The 27,299-nt window shown below is 37.7% G+C and overlaps 1 protein-coding gene across 1 annotated transcript in view; it reads left to right on the top strand.

The window, feature by feature from the left end:
• Positions 1 to 22,433, top strand: part of LOC145797987 (uncharacterized) — a 51,684-nt gene extending 29,251 nt beyond the window's left edge. The window contains exons 3-4 of the mRNA XM_082885434.1: positions 21,206 to 21,258; positions 22,269 to 22,433. Coding sequence (XP_082741560.1) covers positions 21,206 to 21,258; positions 22,269 to 22,433 — 218 coding nt within the window. The remainder of the gene's footprint in view (positions 1 to 21,205; positions 21,259 to 22,268) is intronic.
• The last annotated feature ends 4,866 nt before the right edge of the window (positions 22,434 to 27,299 follow it).

Here is a 27,299-nt window from a genome sequence, read left to right as displayed (position 1 = left end):
TGGGCTTACATCATCAAAAGTACAAGAAGAAGGGTGTAACCCTTTACAACAATGGCATTCCGCCAACATAACTAAGGCCCCGTGGCCAACAAATAAGAAGATCCAAATCTTGTAGCACACCCTGCTAAACACCTGAAAAAAATTCAACAACGTGGGATGAACATATAGTCCAGTAGGGATCTCAACATGATCCTCAACAATAACAGCATTACAGATAGCTATGATCACGAACACCCATTCTCATACTAGAATAATAATGTGACAGTTTATACAAAATATATATATATAAATATATATATGAACTTTTCTTGAAAACAATCATTTAATTCACCGCTATAAGCGATTTATCCTCCCTTTTTCCTTTCATTAACCCCCGTTCCCAATCTTTTATAACATTAACAACTACTTAGAAACATAGATTCACTAAGCCCATTACTTTTCCATTTGCCACACATACAACAGATGTGCCTTTTCAAAACATATTTGGCATTTCAATGCAATTCCAATTATATCATAATTATCCATGCACACCTCTATAAAAAAGATAACAACTCAACTACATACATAAAATCAATCAATGAGTCAACTCGTCCCTCCAACACTGTAACAAATACAATCCACAATGTTTCCAGATACACTGAAACAATAACAAAACAACACTGCACTACTAGCTATATGCGTAGTAAGCCAAAGATACACTTCTCACCACAATCTACCAGTTTACCAGGCGCTAGCTGGAAGGGTATGGTACCTTAGATTATCAGCGCGTCAGTTCTCCAGGCGTTAGCTGGAAGGGTATGATACCTTTGATTATAAGCGCTAAAGACATAAGTGTGTGGAGTCCATCCCCTATCTTCTCACACACACTGGAGTACAACCCCTCTCTTCTCCCAAACCAGTATACAAATATAATGTAATTCAGCATTTCATTACATATAATGTTCAATCAACAATGGTGTATTACATACACAGCAATTCAACACAACCACGTCATCCTCCACCGATGACCAAGGATAAAACCTCTAGATGCAAATATTTAGTACACCTATTAAAGACTCAATTACTATGAGACCACAAACCCGACAACAACATTAACATGGTAGTTCAAGATACAATTCCACACATGTGTGTGTTCAATACTCATGAAACAATAATCCAATTTTCATACGTATTTCAAAACACTTTTCCCATTTCACAAAATGAATTCCACTTCCTTTGTTTTCACAAAATCATTCCCATGGACAAAAGCCATAACTCATTTAAATTCACTACATTCTTTTCAAAGCCATTTCGAACTAATTATGCAAATTAAGTCATGAGCAATAAATTAGGGTTTTTCCTTCCTCTTTCTCAATATTGACCAAAAAGGCCCAATTTACATCAACAAACAACAATAACCACAATTAAGACTCAAAATACCTAAGTATTTGCCCCAAAGATCAAAACCCCTCAATTAATTTATTAAATCAAATAAAAGAAATTAGGGTTTCCTCTCCTTTCAATAACCACATGCTAATTAACACTCCAAATAGCCCAAAACAACTCTCAATGATAACATAACCATTTTCAAATACCCAACCCTAGGTTCCTTCCCATGATTTCAAACAAATCCAACATGGATATGATTTTTTTATGCAATACAAAATTACCACATGTCTATCTATAGACGAAGTATTGAAGACAAACAAGGAGAATCCCTACCTCAAATGGAGAACTCAAATAGAGAAGATGACCCGAAATCAAAGTGCTCCAAATCCCAAATTTCTTGGATCACAACGAAGCCCTCGACGATCAACACACTTCTTACAACGGCCCAAGGTGAGGAAAGCACTCTAGCTAGATCAATCCTGAGAGAGAAGTTAGGTTTTAGAGTGAGGTGCCCTCCAATGGAAGTTTTGAAAAAAAAAAGAGAGAGAAAGGAAATCAAAAAGTGATCAAAAAGTGATTTCACAGACTGATATAATAACAGGTCCGCTCGAGCGTACAACACTCCGCTCGAGCGTTAGACACAAGTTCACGCTCGAGCGTCCAAATTTCCGCTCGAGCGCCGGATGCACTCTCCCAGAATTTTCTGCAGACGACCAAAATGCTGAGAGAAGGAAATTCACGCTCGAGCGTCCAAACTGCCGCTCGAGCGGAAAGGTAGCAACAAAAGCCTGCTCGAGCGTCAAACCGCCGCTCGAGCGGAGAGACCAAAACCTGGGCAAAAATTTCAAAGCTTTAAAACACAACCAACTAATTCCCAACTTGCCCAACACAACCCAAAACTCTAAAACAAAGAGTAAGGGATAGAAATGAGAATAAGACAACAACGAATCTACGGAACCGAGTCCGGATTACAGTTAAACAACAACAGGGAATACTGGGATCGCTATACATAATACCTTTTTTGGGTAACAAAATAGAGTAGAATGAGAAGGAGAAAGAAATTTCTGTTTGGTAACTATTAAAAAGAATGAAATAAAAAATGAAAGAGCGAGGAATTTCAGAAATTAACAATTGTATATTGCAATGAGAGGAAAGAAAAATTTATATAATATCTTAAAACATGTAAAACAATTCACACCTTAATTAAAAAAATAGAAAATAAATGAACTTCTATCATTAAAACAGGTAAAACAATCAAACAATAGATCATTGAAAAAGTAAACTCTTCTATCATTAAAACGAACATTGCAAAATCAATAAAACATTGTGAAAAGGAAAGAAAAAATTATATAATATCTCCTGTATGACATGAAAATATTACTTCAAACCCCAATGACAACATTTTGAGATTAATGTTGGGATGGCAATTGCTATAAAATTGATGTTGGGATTAATCCCAAAATTAATCCCAATATCTCCAAACATTTTGTCCCAAGATTAATCCCAAGATTAATGTTGGGATGACAGTGTATCCCGTAATAAAATTGGACAGGAGAAGATTAATCTCAAGATTATTTCTCCTTTATTTTGTACTTTTTGTAAAAAGCCATCAATTACATTAACGAAGACAATTTTAAAAATCAAATTGTTGCCCTAAAAATTGGCCAAAGTTAAAAGGATTTGAAAGTCGTTCAATAGCCATTCTAATATCGATACCTGAAATTAAAAAAAATAAAAATTAATTTTGAAAAATAATAATAAAGTTAGATTAGGTGGATTAAAGCAAAAATGTCTAATGATCAGTATTTTCAAATCAGCGTCACATAGTATGTAATAAACTTTCTAACTGCTCAAAAGCATCTATCATTTATCAAACACCACTTGCCATCACACACAGTCCAACTCGCTTTCTTCACATATTTCCTTGTCTAGTTTTACTACCTTTATTATGTACTTGACAAAAAATGAAAACACTTGTTTTCCTTTGCTAACTAAACCAAGCAAGAAGAACAATGGGACAACAAAAACTCTACACCATGATTTTGTTGCCCTCATATTCCAAGAGGTTAAAAAAGAGAAGACAAAAATAGAGAGGAAAAAAGAACCTACACTTTTAGTTTTCTCTTAAATAAAATGTAAATTTATAAATCCTTAAAAACCAATTTAAAAGACAATTAGACATCAATTTTTATTTTGACAATGGGGGATTCCAAAACTTAGCACAAAGTTATTTCCAAAGTAACTCAAAATTTACCAACGTATATTGTCTTGAGAAAGGTATTTTGTTACTAAGATTAGTCTGTGCGTTCACCAAAAAAAGAAAAGAAAAGAGATTTATCTATGTTTCTCTTCCTTTTTCTTTTCTTTTTTCAATTTTTTCAATCCTCATTATGCACATTTTCTTTTTGGTTTAAATTTTCAACACATACTCCCAACAATCACCAAAATATGTAATAGCCAAGCCAACACTTTCTTATGGGGGGAAAAGAAATCTAGTGTACAGTGCATAGGTCATATTAATCCATTCAATTTCATTCCACAACTTTAACATTCACCAAAACCACTAACAGAAAAGCTACAAAGACTACTACAACACCCTTTACTAAGCTCCATAAGAAAGAAAGAAAGATTAAGAAAAATAATATAGTGAAAAAAGCAAATGAAAGCAAAAAGTTTGAGCAATACTTTTTTTTTTTTTTTTTTATCATGGTTTACTACTCATTAGTCCCATTTTGGCTATCTTTTATGCAAATGGAAAGGGAGCTTTGTTTAAAACAGAACTAAAAAAGTAACGAACCAAACAATTTAAATTTTATCAAAATTATATAAGTAATGAAACAGATGTAATAAAGAAAAATTGTGTGAGAGAGTTATACCTTTGATTATATTGAGAACCTAGAAATTGATGACCACCAGCAAAAAAACACAACACAATATGAAAATAGCAGAAAATAACAAACTAAAATTTGGGAGAAAACTAATGTTTAGAGGGAGAAAGGAAATGACATATTTATCAAAATTTTAATGAAAAATATAATGCAAGAAATAAAAAAAAAATGAATACCTTCATTATAGAAACTGATGTACTGCGTCAAAAATTGATGAACTGCAGCAAGAAGGAAATCAAATATTAGAAATTGATTTATAAAAATATAGCAATCAAAACAAAAGAAATAAAACAATTAATCAAAGTACCATAATGTTTGTATAGGATCATTTTCAGATAACTTCATTTTTTTAACACAAATAAAATAAAATAAAATAAATACATAAGTGAATAGTTGAAAACAAACATTAAGGGTTGAAAGTGAAACCACCTTCTTCTTCACTTACGAGGTACCATTATGCCTAATCATCTAATTAAAAGTATAAAGCGGGTTTAAACTGCTTCAAGCAAAAAGTAAGTTTATGTCATCACTCATTACTCCAAGATGACTAACTAATAGCATAGATGGTCTACTGAATTAATGTAGTTCCAAAACCAAATATTTGAAGAAACATCAAAACGGCCAATTGGCTTAAAACTGACTTTTGTTACTCTAGACCTCGTTATTGTTTTTTTTTTTGTTTTTTTTATTTTTTACAAATTCTTTCTAAACCTCATGGAGCCAATCTTAGCATTGTTTAAAGCATAATTTGTTTTATTTTTTTATCAAAACTTACAATCCTTACTCTAAAAGTAAAATAAAAAATGATAGGAAAAGAAGAAAGAATGTAACGCCCTCAAAATAAACCCCAAAAACAGACATCCATGATATGAGAAATAGATATCACATTTCATAAATAAGAGTATTCTTACAGAATGTATTACATGTTGACAGCAAAAGTAAATGCCCTACGGGCTTACAACTTTCCAAGTCAACACTTGGTTACAAAAAGGAGAGTACTAACTCTACACAAAATAAGCCCTTGGCTTGATATAAATGTAATACAAAAAGTAATCAAAAAGGGTCTCTCGGCCACTAAGCCTCCTAAGCTACGTCCTTGGAGGTGGCATGTCACCTGCACCTGAAAATGATGTCCCAAATAGGGTGAGCCAATGTCCAGTAGAGATATGCTAAACGTAATATGAGCAATAACTAAAACATTAGCACTTGATAAATGTTTAACCCATATAAACCAACATACAGTACAATCCCATTTCATTATCCTTTACTTATCCAATTCTCAACTTATAAACACGGCTTAGAACCTGGCCAAACAACTTAGATGAGACTACAACTCATGCCAACAATACTTCAAACTGCCATTTTACGGAAATTGCGTCCGCGGGATTCGGCACCCATGTATAATTATTTTCTTGTGGCTATTTTACGGAAATTTCATCCGCGGGACTTGGCATCCATGTATAGATATTTTCGAATTGCCATTTTACGGAAATTTCATCCGCGGGATTCGGCACCCATGTATAATAATTTTTGAATTGCCATTTTACAGAAATTGCGTTTGTAGGATTCGGCATCCATGTATAATTATTTTCGAATTGCCATTTTACAGAAATTGCGTTCGCGGGATTCGGCACCCATGTATAATTATTTTCGAATTTTCCATTTTACGGAAATTTCATCCGTGGGATTCGGCGCACCCATGTATTCAAATACTCATCATATACAATGACCAATCAATACACATATTCGTTGTATTATTCCAACCGTCATACTCAATGATATACTCAAATTGATTAGTTTTAATTCACCTAATCATCATACAGTGTCTACAACAATCAAGACTATCCTCCACCGATAGCCCAAAGCAGTTGTTTCTAAACAGATAATAAATGCACCAACAGATAAATTATTAATAATTCTCAAAGGTGAGTGATTATTAAATCCAACTCCACCATTCTACTACATAAAGAGCCAATTTCATTATTCCCAACTCAATTTCATATTCTCACAATAAATGTCATTAATTACACTAATGACCCAAATATACCCAAACATGGCATTTTCCCCCTTTCCTCAACATTGACCCAAAGGTCCAAATACTATCAACAACATCAATAACCTCCCTTTTTAGACCCAAAACACATAGGTTTGAATCAAAAGAACAAAACCCCTCTTTACAATATGACACATCTCAAACCCTAACTTCCCAAAACCAAACCATTTATACAAAAAGCTCAACATTTAGGTTAAAGCCCATAAAGGTGAGTAGTTATCCCTACCTCAAATTCGGAGACCAAATGGAGAAGTTTTGAAGAAAACTCGAAATGCTCCAAACTAAGAGATTTTCGGATCAAAGTGAAGCTCACACCAAGCACAACCTTTTTTACAAAGGGACTAGGCTAGATACACACTAGAACTAGATCAAACCTTAGAGAGAATGTGAAATGTAGTGAGAGAAGCTCTCAAAATGGGTTTTTGAAAGTAAGAGAGAGAAAGAAAGTGTGAAAAGTGATTTAAAATCACCCAGCTGCCATCTGATATACGACTAGTCCGCTCGAGCGGAGAATAGGATGCTCGAGCGTCAAGCACAAAAAACTGAACCCGCTCGAGCGCAAGAATACCCGCTCGTGTGTCAAGACACAACTGCAAAATACACCCGTTCGAGCGCAAAGGGAAACCCGCTCGAGCGTAGATTACACTCGTCCAGTACTTTTACAGACAAAGAACACCCGCTCGAGTGCAAGGATACTCGCTCGAGCACGACCCGCTCGAGCATAAGGAAATCCGCTCGAGCGTGAATAACACATCTGCAGAACTTTTGCAGACGGACAAACTACTGAAGGTGTGCAAACTCCGCTCGAGCACGAAGGGAACTGCTCGAGCGGACCACCAAAAATCTGGGCAACAAGAAATGGGACTAAAGCTCAACCAACCTGTTCGAAACACGCCCAAAACATTTCTAAACTCCAATCCAAAGCATTAAAGGACGGAAATGAAATACAGACAATCACAACTATCAACGGAACTGAGGCTGGAATATAGTAAATAAGGAAGGAAAAATCGGGATCGCTATAACCTCCACCTCTTAAGGAATTTCATCCCCGAAATTACGTACAAGTTTTCAAAAACATATTTCTTTCAATTCTTTACAATATTACAACTCAATATTCAACAACCTGACCCACTACCGGTCATCTCATCTATTTTCAAGAGGCAACTCATAATATATAACTCAAATTGCATTTTTAACATGTTCTCCTTGAAATTCAACAAATTTCAATACATAATCCACAATTCAATTTCACATTCAATGCCAATAGTATATTTGCATTTCTAAAAAAAAATTGACATATGCAATGTTAAAATAAACTTCCATTTCAAGGCAAGTTCCAAAATACTTCCATAAATCAAAACATTTACAATGTTTTACAACTTAAGACATATTTAATGCTCTTAAAGTTTATCAATATTACAAAATTCCCAATACATGATTACGCATCAACAAACATATTCGGATATTTTTCACGGACCTCCAACTCACGTTCCCAAATGGCTTCTTCCACTCCATGATGTTTCCACAAAACCTTTACCAAGGGAATGGTCTTGCCTTGCAAGACTTGCTCCCACCTATCCAAGACCCGAACCGGTCTCTCCTCATACGAGACATCCTCATCTACCTCTAAGTCGGTCCAATCCAATACATGCGATGGATCCGGCTCGTACTTCTGAAGCATACTGACATGAAACTGGTCATGTACCCCGGACAACTGTTGCGGCAAAGATAAACGGTAGGCAACCTCACCAATCCTCTCAAGGATCTCGAAAGGGCCTATAAACCGAGGGGACAAATTCCCACTCTTCCCAAATCTCATCAAACCCCGCGTAGGTGATATTTTCAAGAAGACATGATCGCCCACCTCAAACGGTAAAGGCCTCCTCCTACGGTCGGCATAACTCTTCTAGCGACTCTGGGCTGTAACAAGCCTCCTACGAATAAGCTCAACTTTCTCCATCGTTTCCCTCACCAACTCCGGGCCCAACAAAGGTGCATCACCCACCTCGGCCCAACAAACTAGAGACCTACACGATCGGCCATACAAGGCTTCAAATGGTGCCATACCAATACTAGATTGAAAACTGTTGTTGTAGGCAAACTCCACCAAGGGCAAGTGCCTCTCCCACGACCCACCAAAGTCAAGGACACAACCTCGAAGCATATCCTCAAGGATTTGAATAGTACGCTCGGACTGCCCGTCAGTCTGAGGATGATAAGCCGTGCTAAAGGTCAGTCTAGTGCCCAAGGCACTTTGCAAACTCTGCCATAACCTAGCAGTAAAACGTAGATCTTTATCTGAGACAATCGACACTGGGACCCCATGTAACCTCACTATGTCCCGAATATATAAGTCGGCAAGATGATCTACCGAATCTCTCACGCTCGTATGGATAAAGTGCGCCGACTTAGTCATCTGGTCTACAGCCACCCAAATAGCATCACTACCCCGCTGAGTCCTGGGAAGACCCACAACGAAGTCCATAGTGACATGCTCCCACTTCCACTCGGCAATAGGCAAGGGTTGCAACAAACCCGCTGGCCTTTGATGCTCGGCCTTCACTTACTGACAAGTAAGGCACTTAGACACAAAAACTGCCACATCTCTCTTCATACCCCGCCACCAAAACTGGCGACCCAGATCACGATACATCTTAGTGCCTCCAGGATGCACCGCAAGGTGTGAATGGGGAAACTCTCAGAGTACTTCCTCTCGGCAAGACTCCGGTACAAACAGACGGTCTCGGTATCTCACACTCAGGTCGGGATACACAGTCAAACCCTTCTCAACCTTCCCGTTGGAGATTTTCACACGGAGGGATTCTACCTCAAGGTCACCTCCCTGTGCCTCTAACACTCGATTCACAAGTGTAGGCTGCGCAACTACAGAAAACAAGGCCGCAGCCTCAACGGATTCGTTCAGAAGCAAATCGAACTCGCCAATTACACCCAACATCTCCCACTCCCGGATGGCTATACAAGCTACATCACTAATGGATTTCTTGCTAAGGGCATCGGCCACAACATTGGCCTTTCCTTGGTGATAGTGCAACTCGAAATCGTAATCCTCAATAAACTCCATCCATCTCCTCTACCTCAAGTTCAAGTCTCTCTGAGTAAACTGATACTTTAGACTCTTATGATCTGAGAACACCTCAAATCTCTCACCATACAGGTAGTGCCTCCAAATTTTCAAGGCAAAAATTACAGCTGATAGTTCTAGGTCGTGAGTAGGGTAATTCCTCTCGTGAATCTTTAACTGACGTGAGCTATAGGCTACCATTTTCCCCTCTTGCATCAATACACAACCCAAACCCTCTCGTGAGGCATCACAATAAACCGCATAACCCAACCATCTCTCCAAAATAATCAAAACCGGGGTAGTGGTCAATCTAATTTTCAACTCTTGGAACGACTTTTCACAAGTCTCACTCCATAAAAATTTGACCCCTTTCCTCATCAATTTAGTCAACGGCGAAGCTAGCCCGGAGAAATCTTTCACAAATCGACGGTAATACCCAGCTAATCCCAGAAAATTGCGGATCTCAAAAACACTCTTAGGTTGTGCCCAATCTTGCACTGCCCCAATCTTGGATGTATCAACAGACACCCCTTCCCCGAAAATCACATGGCCTAAGAACTTGACCTCCCCTAGCCAGAACTCACACTTCCCAAACATGGCATATAGCCTATGGGCTCTAAGCAACTCAAGCACCACTCTCAAGTGTTCCTCGTGCTCCTCCTCAGACAGTGAATAAATCAGAATGTCGTCCACGAAAACGACTACAAAACGATCTAAGAATTCCCAGAAGATCCGGTTCACCAAATCCATAAACACTGCCGGTGCATTGGTGAGCCCAAATGGCATCACCAGAAACTCGTTATGGCCATACCACGTACGGAATGCCGTCTTCGGAACATCCTCCTCCCTGACCCTCAACTGATGGTAACCCGATCTCAAGTCTATCTTAGAGAAACAATGGGATCCTTTCAACTGGTCAAATATATCATCTATATGGGGCATAGGATATTTATTCTTAACCGTAGCCCGATTCAACTTCCAGTAATCGATACAAAGTCTCAAGGCACCATCTTTCTTTTTAGCAAAGAGAGCCAGTGCTTCCCACGGCGAAACACTAGGGCGAATGTAGCCCTTATCCAGCAACTCCTGGAGTTGAATCTTCAACTCACTCAACTCGGCTGGGGCAAAACGATAAGGTGCCATGTAAATCGGCGTTGTGCCAGGCACTAAGTCAATAGAGAACTTGATCTCTCGATGTGGTGGAAAACTCACAAGATCCTCGGGAAAAACGTCCGAGTACTCACAAACCACTCTCGGCAATACAGTCTGGCTCTCATCACACTCACTACTCATAAAGCTAGCAAGGAGACCACTAAGCTCACTCCGCCCTCGCGGATCATATACTGGTGGTAACACACTACCAACCCGATCCCCCAAGAAATGGAAACAATCCCCGCTCAAGGTACAAACAGTGACCCTCTGGCGGTAACGATCAATAACTGCCCGGTATGACGATAACCAGTCCATACCCAAAATCACATCAAAACCCGACATAGCCATAACTACAAAAGAGAATGGAAGACAGTGGTCGGCGACCTCTTTGTCACAACCTCTACATCCTTGTTTCAAAATCAATTCACCCCCAACAGGCGATACAACACATATAGGAGATGTTAACTGTGCCAACTCCAACCCCAAAGCAGATGCAAATGCAGCAGATATAAAAGAATGGGATGCACCCGTATTAATCAACACATTGGTAACCAAGTTGCAAAATAAAAAGGTACCTCTCACAACAGATGGAGTCGTTACAAGATCCTGCGCAGTAATAGCATACAAGCAAACGGTAGGTCTCTGGTCAACCTGCTCACCCCTCAGAGCAAAAGACTGCTGCACAGACTGAGACGATGAAGCCCCCTGATTGGCCCTCGAGGCCTGAACAGACTGTGCTGGCTGCGAACTCTGCGTCTGTCTCGAACCAGACGCACCGGGTGTACCACGCAACTACGGGCAGAACCTCTTCAGGTGCCCCGCCTGACCACATTGGTAATAGGAGGACGACCGGCCTCTGCCCTTACTCTGGCTCTGAGGTCGAGCCGAAGATAAAGCTGCTCCCTGACCTCCTCCCCTCTGAGGGCAGGCTGGAGACTTGTGGCCCAGCTGACCACATTTGAAACAGGTAAAGGCTCCTTGGCTGCCTCTCCCAGAACCTGAACTCGGTACTGCAAAGGTAAATCTCACCAAGGCACTCTGGGACTGCTGAGGGTTAGAATCCCTCTGTCTCCTACCATCCCCCTGGCCATCCTGACTCCTCTTGGAGCCCCTCTGTCTCTCCTCCTCCTCCTGCATCATAAACTCCATATGGGTCGCGGCATCCACAAGACGCCCATACTCCTGAATCATAGACCCCCCAACTCTCATCTTGAGGCCATGCCTCAACTTCCTCTCAAACTCAATACAACGGCGTTCCTTAGACGCCACAAGCTCAGGTGCGAACCTGGATAAACTGGTAAATGCGGCTTTAAACTCGGCCACTGATAAACTCAGCTACTTGAGCTGACAAAACTGGCCCCTTAACTTCTCCTTGACAGTTGGAGATAAGAACTTCTCTTGGAAAGCATCTACAAAGGCCTCCCATGTGCCACCAATACGACCCCTCATGAACTTCCACCACTGACCCGCATCCCCCTTAAGCTGGAAAGATGCCAAGGTCACCTTCAATGCCCTGTCTTCGATGCCAATCATCTCAAACGTCTTAGTCATCTGTTCCAACCACTCATCAGCCTTAAGTGGCTCTTTCGGATCACCGACAAACTCATCCGGATTTAATCGGAAGAACTCCCTCTTCAGAAATGAAGGCCCTGCATCAACAACCTGGGCCTGAACTGGATTCTCAGCTCTGAGAATGCCTATGAATTCCCTCATAGCTCCTGCTATCTCGCGGGCTAAGGCACTCATGGCCTGCTGACCCACTAGCTCGGCCACATTCGCCTGACCAACACCCTCCTGCTGCGCCGAAACATCATCCGGTATAGGCATCTCCTGCCTACCATGCCTACCACGTCTACCACCTCGTCCTCGTCCTGACATCCTAATAAAGGGAACGAAGACATTAGCACATTCACAAATGTGCCGAAGCTATAACACTCGCGTCCTAAAACATTGGACAATTGTAATTCATTCCACGTAAGCACATAATCACATAAGCACCTACGAATTTCGTTTTTGGATAATGATGGTCCCGAGGCGTTACTAGAGTTCCGGTTAGAAATAGCATTGATCAAGTGCTTTTCCAACAAGACTCACAGAAACCCAAGGATCCAATCAACATCCTAGAAACTAAATCCCATACCCAAATAGTCACATAAACATGTTATCACATAAGCATATAACACTACATCTAAGTCTCTATCAAGCGAGACGAACCCATTGTGGTACTAACCACTTCCCGCGTACCTAAGGTATTCGAACCCGGTAGCTCTGATACCAAGTTGTAACGCCCTCAAAATAAACCCCAAAAACAGACATCCGTGATATGAGAAATAGATATCACATTTCATAAATCAGAGTATTCTTATAGAATGTATTACACGTTGACAACAAAAGTAAATGCCCTACGGGCTTACAACTTTCCAAGTCAACACTTGGTTAAAAAAAGGAGAGTACTAACTTTACACAAAATAAGCCCTTGGCTTCATATATATGTAATACAAAAAGTAATCAAAAAGGGTCTCTCAGCCACTAAGCCTCCCATGCTACGTCCTTGGAGGTGGCATGTCACCTGCACCTAAAAATGATGTCACAAATAGGGTGAGCCAACGCCCATTAGAGATATGCTAAACATAATATGAGCAATAACTAAAACATTAACACTTGATAAATGTTTAACTCATATAAACCATCATACAGTACAATCCCATTTCATTATCCTTTACTTATCCAATTCTCAACTTATAAACACAGCTTAGAACCTGGCCAAACAACTTAGATGAGACTACAACTCATGCCAACAATACTTCAAACTGCCATTTTACAGAAATTGCGTCCGCGGGATTCGGCACCCATGTATAATTATTTTCTTGTGGCTATTTTACGGAAATTTGATCCGCGAGACTTGGCTTCCATGTATAGATATTTTCGAATTGCCATTTTACGAAAATTTCATCCGCGGGATTCGGCACCCATGTATAATTATTTTCGAATTGCCATTTTACAAAAATTGCGTCCGCGGAATTCGGCACCCATGTATAATTATTTTCGAATTTGCCATTTTACAGAAATTTCATCCGCAGGATTCGGCACCCATGTATTCAAATACTCATCATATACAATGACCAATCAATACACATATTCGTTGCATTATTCCAACCGTCATACTCAATGACATATTCAAATTGATTAGTTTTAATTCACCTAATCATCATACAGTGTCTACAACAATCAAGACTATCCTCCACCGATAGCCCAAAATAGTTATTTCTAAACAGATAATAAATGCACCAACAGATAAATTATTAATAATTCTCAAATGTGAGTGATTCTTAAATCCAACTCCACCATTCCACTACATAAAGAGCCAATTTCATTATTCCCAACTCAATTTCATATTCTCATAATAAATGTCATTAATTACACTAATGACCCAAATATACCCAAACATGGCATTTTCCCCCTTTCCTCAACATTGACCCAAAGGTCCAAATATTATCAACAACATCAATAACCTCCCTTTTTAGACCCAAAACACATAGGTTTGAATCAAAAGAACAAAACCCCTCTTTACAATATAACACATCTCAAACCCTAACTTCCCAAAACCAAACCATTTATACAAAAAGCTCAACATTTAGGTTAAAGCTCATAAAGGTGAGTAGTTATCCCTACCTCAAATTCGGAGACCAAATGGAGAAGTTGAAGAAAACTCGAAATGCTCTAAACCAATAGATTTTCCGATCAAAGTGAAGCTCACACCAAGCACAACCTTTTTTACAAAGGGACTTGGCTAGATACACACTAGAACTAGATCAAACCTTAGAGAGAAGGTGAAATGTAGTGAGAGAAGCTCTCAAAATGGGTTTTTGAAAAGTAAGAGAGAGAAAAAAAGTGTGAAAAGTGATTTAAAATCACCCAGCTGCCATCTGATAAACGACTAGTCCGCTCGAGCGGAGAATAGGACGCTCGAGCGTCAACCACAAAAAACTGAACCCGCTCGAGTGCAAGAATACCTGCTCGAGCATCAAGACACAACTGCAAAACACACCCGCTCGAGCGCAAAGGGAAACCCACTCGAGTGTAGATTACACTCGTCCAGTACTTTTACAGACAAAGAACATCCGCTCGAGCGCGACCAGCTCGAGCGTAAGGAAATCCGCTCGAGCATGAAAAACACATCTGCAGAACTTTTGCAGACGGACAAACTACTGAAGGTGTGCAAACTCCACTCGAGCGTGAAGGGATCCGCTTGAGCGGACTACCAAAAATCGGGGCAACAAGAAATGGGACTAAAGCTCAACCAACCTGTTCGAAACACGCCCAAGACATTTCTAAACTCCAATCGAAAGCATTATAGGACGGAAATGAAATACGGACAACCACAACTATCAACGGAACCGAGTCTGGAATACAGTAAATAAGGAAGGAAAAACCGGGATCGCTATAAAGAAAAAAAGAAATAAATAAAAGAAAGAATAGGTCAGCTCTTGTAAAAAATAACAGACGGTTTTCACCCAATGAAACAAAAATATATTGAGTTAAAAGTCACAAGAGTAAAGGGAAGAAGAAAAAAAAAATTGACTTTAACCCATCCAATCAAAAATTTAATTTATTATAACCAGATTTTTTTGTCACATATATTTTAAAATGAATATACAATTGTGCCTACACTGTCTAAGTCGTAAAATTAAAATTTTAATTGATTATAAGCACTAATAGAGTTATATGATGTGAAAAAAGTAATAGGCAAAGTTATTCTATTGAATCAATATAATCTAAATTTCTCTTCCACCCCCCAAAATCACCTATTAAAAAGAAAAATTTCAATAAAAAGAAACTCAATAAATGAACTTCTAAAATTGTGAAGAAAAAAAAAGGCTCACTTGTTAAATGAGCCGTTGTGCCATTGCTCTCCATTTCTTGAAACATTCACTAATAGACCCACACAACACTTCCATTCATTGTCTAACTTGAATTTTTCAAGTCTAATCAAAACAAACTAAAACATCTTGTTTTTGAAAAACAATAAAATCAAACATAAAGGCATTCTAAACAATGCTAATTTTTAAAATTACAGTAAAAATTATCACAATGATTATCATCAAAATAGTATGAAATTCAAAAATTAAAATAGAAGACCCAAATTATTAGCATAAAAAAATCAAGTACTCGCTCTTCTTGGTTCTTGCTTCTCTACCGTCTCTTAACAAAAAACATAAACTGCATCTAGCTAATAATCCAGAAGATAGCCAACATATAAAATGAAGCCTAGCTAGTAAAAATTTAAGATTCTTAATTTTCACAACATGTAAAATGAAGCCAAGTTAAACAATAGATAAGCAATAAATTATTGGCAAATCCATCAATGGAAGACATACCAATTACCTAGTCAACCATTGTAGCAAACAAAGCCATAACAACTTTTTATGAGCTAATCAAACAAACCTTCAAGCCAAGGCATATGTACCTGAAGCAAAAGGAAGAATAAAAAATATAAGCAAGCTAGCTCCATTATCCATTATCCATTATCCATTATCTAAAATCAACTCCCTAAAAATTGTCCACTATTTATTATTAAAAATAAGATCCAACTCCCATTGATTAGTTCACCAATTTGAATATATCTATATTTTTGTTAACCTTACCAAATATCCAAGGCATGTATCATTCACTATTTGGGGGAAATGTAGAACAAACTATGATGGATTCACTCACTATTTTTGGGTGTGTGTGTGGGGAGAGGGGGATGTAGAATAAACTATAAGATAACTTTGATCAATTAGGACATTCACATTACCAGCACTAAGTGCATTCAGGCATGGTTAATCAAACTCTCTGTAGGAAAGGTTGTTTAGTCATTTACTTGGCTTGATAGATTCACTCACTATTTGAACAACAAAAAAGTATAATTATATAAGAAAGTAAACTAAAATTTGACCATCAAAAACAACCGCCACAACTTTCTAGCAAAATTTGCAATTAGTTACCTGACCAAAGGTAATGTTGAAGAAGAAAACCAACAATTCTATAGCAAAATTGAATTTATAGGTGTTAGAAAAGTGAATCTGAAAGGTTTAGCTAAATGCAAGTAAAGAAATGATGTCTATTCCTAACAAAGAAAAAATATACACAACATCATTGAAACTTGAGCCTAAATTAGAAAACCCACATAGAAAAATTGCAAAAAAAAATAACAGAACATAGACCCAGAAGAATAATATTGGTAGTTGGATGATTCCCATTATCCAAAGGCAAGTTAAAAAATTATTGGGATGATTCCCATTTCTCCACAAAATCAACCGAAAACAAAAATATGAGAGAAGATACCATCAACCGAAAACATTTTAGAATGGGTTTCGAACATTTTGGTAACAACCATTCAATAGAGTAACACAATACAATAGTTGCACAAATTCCTACTAAATCAAAGTAAATGGGTTTCATGAAACCCAACCAACTCTTCATATATGTGTGTAAAAGTGCACCCAAAATTAAAGAGAAACAATACTCACAGAAAAAAAAAAACAAAGAAAAAAATGGGTAAAAATCTGTAATCAATGTATATATACACAAAGAAAACATTACCCATAAAAGTGCAACCAACTCTTCAATTGATGATCTCAGTGGCTTCAAACAAAAAAAAAATAAAAAAATATGTAATCAATATATATATACGCAAAGAAAACCTTACCAAAAAAAAAAAAAAATTGGTTTCATGAGGAATGAATAAATATAGTCAAGATTTTGGAGAAACTCATGAGGAATGAACAAATATAGTCAAGATTTTAGAGAACCTTATGAGGAATGGTATGTGAAACGAAACAGACCTAGAAAAATAATGTTGGCAGTTGGATGATTCCCATTATCCAAAAGCAAATTAAAAAATTATTGGGATGATTCCCATTTCTCCACAAAATCAAACCGAAAACAAAAATATGAGAGATGTTAGGTTTTTATTCTTGGCAACCCCGTTTGACAAAACTCCTTTAAGTTGTATTTGTTTTCGCACTTTTTATTTCAGTGAGGCTTTGAGTGTTTAGATGCAAATCCAACCCGAATTGTGCCTTGCAAAGAAGTTTGTGATGTTAATACTTTCAAGATTCCCACTTTGCTAAGTTTGAACAATCCATTCCTTCACCAGCGTGATTATTTACTCCCATTTGTTCAAGAAAAGTGTCATTATCTGCAAAGCCATGTAACAACACATCTTCCTCAGCATTCATAGCCTCAACTGCATTAGCAGGCCCTTCAGCAAACTCCCCTGTAGCTGGGTTCTTGCCAAATATTTTAGTCCATTCATCAAAATATAGGAAAGTTTTGTTTCTCAGGTGTTTTGCATCGGGGTCCCCTTGCAATAACCAACTAATCCCAGTTAATATAGGAAAGTGCATTTCAAAAGTAGTTACATAAGCATGTAGCAATAAAAATAAAAAAGTATCTACATCATGGTAACTTTACCCGAACATATGCCTCCCATACACTATCACTCTCCACATCGATTATTTTTTCGATGTCATTCCATCCGAACCCACTAGTAGTAAGCATATCAGACACATAATTATAGTGCTTCTTCCATATTTTAATTTTCGATTCAATAGAGAGACAGCTATGTAAGTTTTTCCTAGGTAAGATATCCGCCAAAGAGATGAATGTACGCTCGAGCGAAGGGTGCGTGGCTCGAGCGAAGCCGCTTATGGAAAACACGTGTTTTTGGTCCCTCGCTCGAGCGAGCATCGCGATTCAGATTTCTATAAGTACGTGATTCAGTCAGATTTTAGGATTACTTCTTCAGATCTTCTTCTTGGGTTCTAGGGTTTATATCTGAGATATTTTGCTAGTTTTCTTTGATGTTTTGATTGAGTATTCAACTCATGGTTTAAAGAGTATCCATCAAAGGATTGTTTGTTTGTTCTACACAAAAGAAAGAGTTGTTCTTTGGTGGATTCTGAAGAATTCGAGCCTGAAGCTTTGGCGGATTCTGGAGTGGCTCATCGTCAAGATAATTCCGAGGTGAAGACGGGGTTGGAAGAGACACATAGAGGTTGGTTCAATTCGGGCGTGGATTTGCTAGGTAATTGAGAGTATACATGTGTAATTCCTTTATATTTTCTTAGTGGATTGTTTTGTGGCTGTTGCCCGTGATTTTTTTTATCACAATTGGAAGTGTCCAATTGTGGTTTTTTCACGTAAAATTGTTTTGTCGATTTGTCTTGATTGTTTGATTGGGATTGTTGTTTACTGCTTAGAATTGATACATAATCACAAATCAACATCTAGGGGATTTCTAGATTTTTCAAGAGAAGATACCATCAACCGAAAACATTTTAGAATGGGTTTCGAACATTTTGGTAATAACCATTCAATAGAGTAACTCAATACAATAGTTGCACAAATTCCTACTAAATCAAAGTAAATGGGTTTCGTGAAACCCAACCAACTCTTCATATATGTGTGTATAAAAGTGCACCCAAAATTAAAGTGCACCCAAAATTAAGAAAACCCATAAAAGTGCACCCAAAATTAAAGAAAAAAAAAACAAAGAAAAAAAAATCTGTAATCAATATATATACACACAAAGAAAACATTACCCATAAAAGTGCAACCAACTCTTCAATTGATGATCTCTGTGGCTAAAAAAAAAATAAAAAAAATCTGTAATCAATATATATACACAAAGAAAACCTTACAAAAAAAAAAAAAAAAAAAAAAATCGGTTTCATGAGGAATGAACAAATATAGTCAAGATTTTGGAGAACCTTATAACAACCATTCAATAGAGTAACTCAATACAATAGTTGCACAAATTCTTACTAAATCAAAGTAAATGGGTTTCGTGAAACCTAACCAACTCTTCATATATGTGTGTATAAAAGTGCACCCAAAATTAACAAAACCCATAAAAGTGCACCCAAAATTAAAGAAAAACAATATTCGCAGGAAAAAAAAATGGGTAAAAATTTGTAATCAATATATATACACACAAAGAAAACATTACCCATAAAAGTGCAACCAACTCTTCAATTGATGATCTCTGCGGCTTCAAACAAAAAAAACAAAAAAAAATCTGTAATCAATACATATATACACAAAGAAAACCTTACAAAAAAAAAAAAAAATCGGTTTCATGAGAAATGAACAAATATAGTCAAGATTTTGGAGAACCTCATGAGGAATGAACAAATATAGTCAAGATTTTGGAGAACCTTATAAGGAATGGTATGTGAAACGAAACAGACCCAGAAGAATAATATTGGTAGTTGGATGATTCCCATTATCCAAAAGTAAGTTAAAAAATTATTGGGATAATTCCCATTTCTCCACAAAATCAAACCGAAAACAAAAATATGAGAAAAGATACCATCAACCGAAAACATTTTAGAATGGGTTTCGAACATTTTGATCTCTGTGGCTTAAAAAAAAAAAAAATCTGTAATCAATATATATACACAAAGAAAACCTTTCAAAAAAAAAAAAATCGATTTCATGAGGAATGAACAAATATAGTCAAGATTTTGGAGAACCTGATGAGGAATGGTATGTGAAACGAAACCTCATGAGGAATGAACAAATATAGTCAAGATTTTGGAGAACCTCACCGATTTGTTGCCGCGATGTCGTCGATTTGGACCCACCGATCTAGCTAGGCTAGCACCCAACAAACTCTATATCTGCAAAGTCGCCGATCTGCTCTTCAGAGAGAGAGAGAGAGAGAGAGAGAGAGAGAGAGAGAGAGATGGATGGAAAGGAAGAAACATATGAGAAAATGTACCGTAGGATTGAATCACCATTGTAAATCCACCATTAAAATATAATGCCTCTTAGACATTTTTTAGCTGTTGGATTGAATCAATCCTACAGTTCATATTTTGAAAAAGGGACAACAGTCCCATCAGAATTCAAAAGCAACTCTCCCTTATTATATGGATATAAATAAATAAATAAAAAATGAATAAATAATATTTACCATAACATACATGTATATACATTTTGATGGAATTATCCTCCATGTATGTATACATGTATGTAGTAAATAAATATTATTTATCATAGTGTATGCGTGTATATACAGTTTTGTGGAATTGACCCCTATATATAAATACATATACACATATATATGTAAAAATAATACTCATATATATACATATATATTTGGCGGGAATTAACCCCTATACATATATATATATATAAATATATGTGTGTGTGTATGAGTATGTATACATATATATATATATATATATTTTCTAAATATTTTCAAAGGTAGCAACATCCATAAAGAAATTAATAGATTTTGAAATGCAATATCGTAAGGGCGTTGTATGGTGTCTAACACCTTCCTTATCTATAACAATAAACTCTCGAACTCATCTCTGAATTTTTCAAGACCAAAATAGAAGTTATAATCAAATTCAAATTTTTGTAAAATATGATTGTGAATTCTAGGTGACGTAACGCACTCAAATTTTATGTTAGGTGGTGACTAAATTTATTTATTTATTTATAAGTCTACAGTTTGAGTTTCAGTCATTGGATCGTATTCCTTTCATTGCATAAAGTCTTGATTCACCTCGAATAGGATTAGACAAAATTCTGGGTGCGACACTTGTGTACCATCTGTCTGTTGTATGTTTATCTGATTCATTTGCCCCTTATTCTTGCCTGCAGATGTGGTTTTTCGAGTACTTCCTCGATGTGGGTCCCGGGGTGGGGTACGAGATGTCTCTCCAGATGTCTTCCCTTGAGCTATCCTGTACTAGAGGGCCTATAAAGATCGACAACCTCCCCTTCTTCTTTCCACTGTCACCGAGTATCGATAGATGCTTGCCACCATGACCACGTGAGTCTTACTGTCTTGCCTATATTCTGACTATTCTGATTCTTCTCTTATTGATATATTGATCAGTGCACTGTCCGTTTTCAGATCATGTGGCACCCTTAGGCGGCTGCGCCTCTTGCTAGTGAGGTTTAGTATTCGACTTTTCAGGTGGCTACCCAACAACGACTTTTATTAGAGCAACTATTTTGTAGAGTTTGGTATTTGGCCGAGCGGGTTTGTTGTCAATCCTTGGGCATGGCTCATCCACAGATTCCAACATCTTCCCTAGCTAGCATGAGGGTGAGAGATTCTTTTACTGAGGATGAGCTCCTTCTTGTTTGAGGCGACACTGATGCTGAAGGGTTGCTAATAGACGGGACTACATGGAGAATATTTGGGCCCATTTAGGAGGACAGTTGGTGAGAGTTGCATTGGGTCTTGCCATTTTTCTAGTCGGTCTAGGTCAAGATTGAGGACAAGCCCAGGTTCTAGCTACAGCCCTACATGTAGTGCCTGTTGGAGGAGTGGTGCTATGACGGCGGTCGAGGGGTTACCGGTGATGCCTTTTGTGTCTTAGTGATGGTGGAGAAGGGCACAGTAGCGTTGCCCATCCCTGAGAGGGCAATAGTGCCTTATTACCTTCCTCCCAGAGTCGAGCGGGTGTTCATTTGCCTTTTTAGTTTCTACCTTCTTTGCCTTTACCTTTCATCAGTGTTGATCCTCGGCCCTCTTTTTGACGTAGGTTCCTCGGGCATATGTGGAGCCTTGTTACCGAATGATGGTAGGCCTAGTGGAGATGGTCTGGGGATACAAGAGTGGCACTCACGTCCAGAGTCAGGTATCATTTCTTCCAATGTTTCCAATTTTTCTGTAATTCTAGCATGATCCTGAGCTCTTTTTTTTTATCCTTAGCAAAAGGCTAGCCCATCTGGGCATGCAAGACGTGCTGTTAAAGAGAGTGATTCAAACGAGGATTATGTTGACTCTAGCAGTGGGGATGACAATGATGATGAAGAGGAGGTTCCATCTCAAGGTGCTTCGAAGCACTCTCGAGGGAGCAAGGATCCTCTAGAGTGATTTTTTCCTAAAGTTTCCTAGAGTACTACATTGTGTGGTTGAGATTTACTGGCAAGTCACATCAATTTTTCTGATGTGACTTGTCAGTAAATCTCATCCACACAATGTAGCACTCTAGGAAACTTTAGGGAAATTTCACTCTAGAGGATCTTTGGTGCTCTCGAGGAGGTTGACTGAGTCCATACATCTTTTCACTTTTTACCTTTTTGTATTTTCTTTTAATTTTTTAGAAAAACCTTGTATAGGGTGCCATTGGGTCATGCCCCACATTTTGTAAGAACTTTGTATATTTCAAGATCGATAGTGTACGCAATGAGTTCTAATTCCTTTTGCTAAAATTTCGAGTATTCTTTCAAATGCCTGACCTTTTGTGTTTATTTCATGGATTTGATAGAGACTCTTTTGAATAAAATTGAAAAATGGAATATAAAAAATTACAACTAAAAAATGCTTGAACAAACAACCTAAACAACCTAAAATGACTCAAACAAAGATGCCTCTGGAATGTTGTGCCTCTGAACAGATCAAACTCCTTTGTTAGCATAGAATGTGCGCACAAGCCATACCAGTCATGTGTGTACGCACAAATGACCGAGATGTCCCAGTTTTAAGGTATCGTCTCTTTAGCTGTCGTTGCTATGTTTTAGCCCATAACTACTTCATCTTGCACAAAGGTTTATCCACTCAAGCCTTTTCCTCATCAACCTTTATTCCCAAACCTTGTTTTTAATCTTTTCCATATAGTCATGTCTTCCCAGGATGGTTTGTTGGCATGGATCGTTAGTCTAGATGGTGCTGAGCGTGTTAACTTTCGTAGTTATGGGTTGAACTTCATGTTTCCTCTCAGTAGGCTGGATATTGACTAGTCTTTCCTTAATGCTGCGGTACGGTTATGGGATCCACATGTCCATGTCTTCTGATTCAGACATCAAGAGCTTTGCCCCACTTTCGAAGAGTTTGAGGTTATATTGGAGTGACCTCTAAATGTTGATTTGGTGCATCCAATTCCTCTAACGGACTATCCCAAACGACTTAGCAAGATCTGTGGGTTGCTTCCTAGTGAGGCCAAGGCTTGTGTTTGGAATGGTGAGCTATTAGTTGCTACTTTGATTGATAGGTTCGCCGGTAGGCAGGATCCAAGGGACCAGAAGTTTCAGGAATATAGGCGGGTTGCTTTGTGCGTCTGTCTACTTACACAATTCTTGGTGGTACCAAGTAACGGGGTAGCCAGTCCTATCTTGGTTGATGTGGCCAAGCAAGTTAAAGCAGGAAGAGCTTGGTTAGGTTAGTCTTAGAAGAGACCCTAATAGGCTTGGATGAGGTCAAAGTTGGTAAGACCACAGAACTTGGCTTGACTCCATTATTGCTCCAGGTACCACCCATCTCACTTGGTTTCTCATCTCACACCTCTCTATTTTTTGATCTCTCATTTCTATTTTTAGCATACCCCAACTCATTTTTTCCTCTCATCTCACACCTCTCTCTCTCTCTCTCTCTCTCTCTCTCTCTCTCTCTCTCTCTCTCTTTTTTCCCCAGATATGGCTGATAGACAAATTGAAGGTGCGGGTAGCTCCTACCCATTACTCGGCAATCTTGTACCATACTTGGGCCCAAATGGAGAGGATGAACTACAACACCCCAAAAATTATTCATCATTTTATAGTTTTATACCATAAATGTCTTCTATTAAATATAGTGAAAGCCATTAGAGAATACATTCCATAATTCAAAATAATCTCTTTCTCATTGAACTATCCCAAGTGTTTACATCATTATTTGGTTTACATTCACAAAATAATAACAATAGTTCAAGGAGTAAGAGAAAAAAAGAAGAAGAATAAAAGATAATGCCCTAACAAGTTACAAGTTTTCAAGGTTCATCATTGAATATACAAAAAATAATGAACCTCAGTCCCAAAACAAAATAGTAGCACTGGAGCTTCAACAATTAGCAATCATTGAGCCTTCGTGCTCCTATCAAAATGCATCCAATGCCAAGTCACTTTGGCGGAATCACTCCATCATTTCCTGAAATATTGTTAGTTTTGGGGTGAGCTATTGCCCAATAGGAAATACTATTAACAAGACATATAAATAATCGAGATACATACGATCTTGCCATGTGAGTGATAGGAAAATCTATGTCTTTTTTTTCTAAAATCATGATGTTAAATGCATGAAGTCCATACAAAGTCTTATCCATAACCATGTGGTGTAAATATGCTGTGACGTTCCAAGCAAGAGCCATAAAACCATACATACATATATAGATTTATATACAAAAAATAGTCTCACATTTGCTGACTCTAGAAATGACGGGGTGTTGGACACCCAAATCTTTCCTTTCCACATTTGTCAACTTCTAAAACGGCCAGTATGTGTACACCCAAAAACCATTTCCCACATTCGTCTGGTGACATGCTCAAGATAGGACAATTGAACCATTTGACTCCCCGCATGGGTACCAATACAACACACCACTTACTTCCCAAAACATGACTCAACCACCCAGACTTATACGCTATTTACCCCCATCCAATATTTTCCAACATCCACAAATTCATATCACAGAAAATTTAATACACATGATGTATGAGTTTCCAAATCCCACTTCCCTAAGGTTTGTTCAATATACAACAACACAAAATAATATCAACCATTGAAGAGTTTCTCCAACCTCACAATCTCCACAATTTCAATACATAGCTTCAAGAAATTCAAACCTCCATGTATCAACACCATTGTCATGTCCAAACATTCAATTTCATGATGTGATGGTCAATTGAGCCAACATCCTTACTAAATCAAATAAATAAATAAAACTAAGGTTTTAGACAAAATTGGGGCTTTTCTTATTTTTGTACTCTAAGAGTCAACCTTTATTATCAACAACAAATATCAACAAACACATTCAATGGTTTTTCCAAAACATGAGGTATAAACCCCTTTTTGTTTATTAAACCCACTTTAAACCACAAAATCATCTCATACATCTCTATAAACTAGAAAAATACCACATATGTATCTCAAATCAAAGATATATCAAGTTAAAATGCCCCTACATCAAGAGTAAAGATGAAGAGATGAAAACCCAACTAGAATACTTTAAAAAAATGTGAAACAACTGGTAGAACTCTTGAAGCAAGCTTGTTCTTCAACTTCCTTGCAGGATCTAGGATGGATCTTAGGTAGAAACAAGAGAAATCAAGTGTTTTTGGGTTAGGGTTTCAGAAAAAGGGTGTTTGAGATAGAGATAGAGAGAGAGAGTATGAAAAAGTGAAAAAAATAAATAAGGGTCGACTTTTAAATTAGTTGTCTCGAACAAATAGCTCGAGCGAACTTTCAACCACTCGAGTGGTGAATGCTAATTCCTAGAGATTTTACAAGTCTGAAGTGAAAGTACAGGCGACCATGCATCTCCGGTCGAACAACCAAGTGGCTGCTCACATTCAGTTTGTAGAAGAAATACTGGAAACCCCAAATCACCACTCGAGCATTAATTCCACCGCTCGAGCGAACTTGAAATTTAGGATGTTACAATCTTCCCTCCTTAAAGAATTTTGTCCCTAAAATTTCATGATTCTTGTTAATCAACAAATCTAACAATCCCAACCAAAACAACCACGACGATAACAATAACACTAAAACCATCGATTGAGGGAAAAAAATCAAAATTTCAATTTGAATGGAAATGTAAAAGTCTAGAAAACATTACTATCTCTTTTACTTCTTTTACATATACCATATACATGTCACAAGGATGGCAAGTAAATGTAAAATTGCACATTATAAAACAAATCCGAATACTTGTCATAGACTTCGGTTTCTCGTATCCAGGTAGCCTCTTTTACCCCGTGATGATGCCACAAAACCTTGACTAAAGGAATGGTTTTGACCCTGAAAACTTGCTCTCAGTAATCTAAGATCTCTACATGTCTCTCCTTATAATTGACATTTTCATCGACCTTAAGGCTTGTCCAATGTAAGACATGGGAAGGGTTGGGTTTGTACTTACGAAACATAAAAACATGGAATACATCGTGTACTCCAGAAAGTTGTGGTGGTAGAGCAAGATGATAGACAACTTCCTCTGCCCAATTTATGATATCAAAGGGGCTGATGAATCTAGGCAACACTTTCCCACTCCGACCAAATCTCATCAAACCCTTCCTAGGGGATATCTATAAAAATATATGGTCACCAACCTTAAAAGATAAAGGTCTTCTCCTCCAGTCAGCATAACTTTTCTATTGACTTTGAGTCGTTATCAACCTCTTCTAAATAAGAGCCACCTTCTCTGTGGTCTCACAAACTAACTTGGGTTCAAGCATGGGTGAATCCCCCACTTCTGTCCAACATATTGGTGATCTACAAGGATGCCTATATAGGGCTTCGAAAGGCGCCATCCTAATGTGACCTTAGTAACTATTATTGTAACCAAACTTAGCTAGAGGCAAGTGCCTCTCCGAAGAACCATTGAAGTAAAAAACAAAAGCTCTCAACATGTCTTTTAAAATTTGGATAGAGCGCTCGGACTAGCTGTCAGTTTGTGGGTGATAAGCTGTGATAACTGCACCGTACACATCATTTACATTTATTTAATTATGAGATTTTTTATGATAATTTACATATTCTTATTTGATTATGGAATTTATTAGCATATTCTGTGCCTAATTTGAGTATGCGTAATGCATGTTTGATTGTGTCTGATTCATATATGAGTTCATTAAGGATTTATGTCTGAATCAGAAATTGAAGGCCTAAATGGCCTAAGAAAATATCATTGATAAATTGAATCGATTTAGTTTAGGGAATTAATTAAATATTTGATTCTGTTTAGTGAAATTACATATGATTAAATTAAGC

Source organism: Camellia sinensis, chromosome 8 (genome assembly GCF_055761805.1).
Source record: "Camellia sinensis isolate YWXY chromosome 8, ASM5576180v1, whole genome shotgun sequence".
In the NCBI taxonomy this organism is placed as follows: domain Eukaryota; kingdom Viridiplantae; phylum Streptophyta; class Magnoliopsida; order Ericales; family Theaceae; genus Camellia; species Camellia sinensis.
This window is presented reverse-complemented; position numbering and strand designations above follow the sequence as displayed.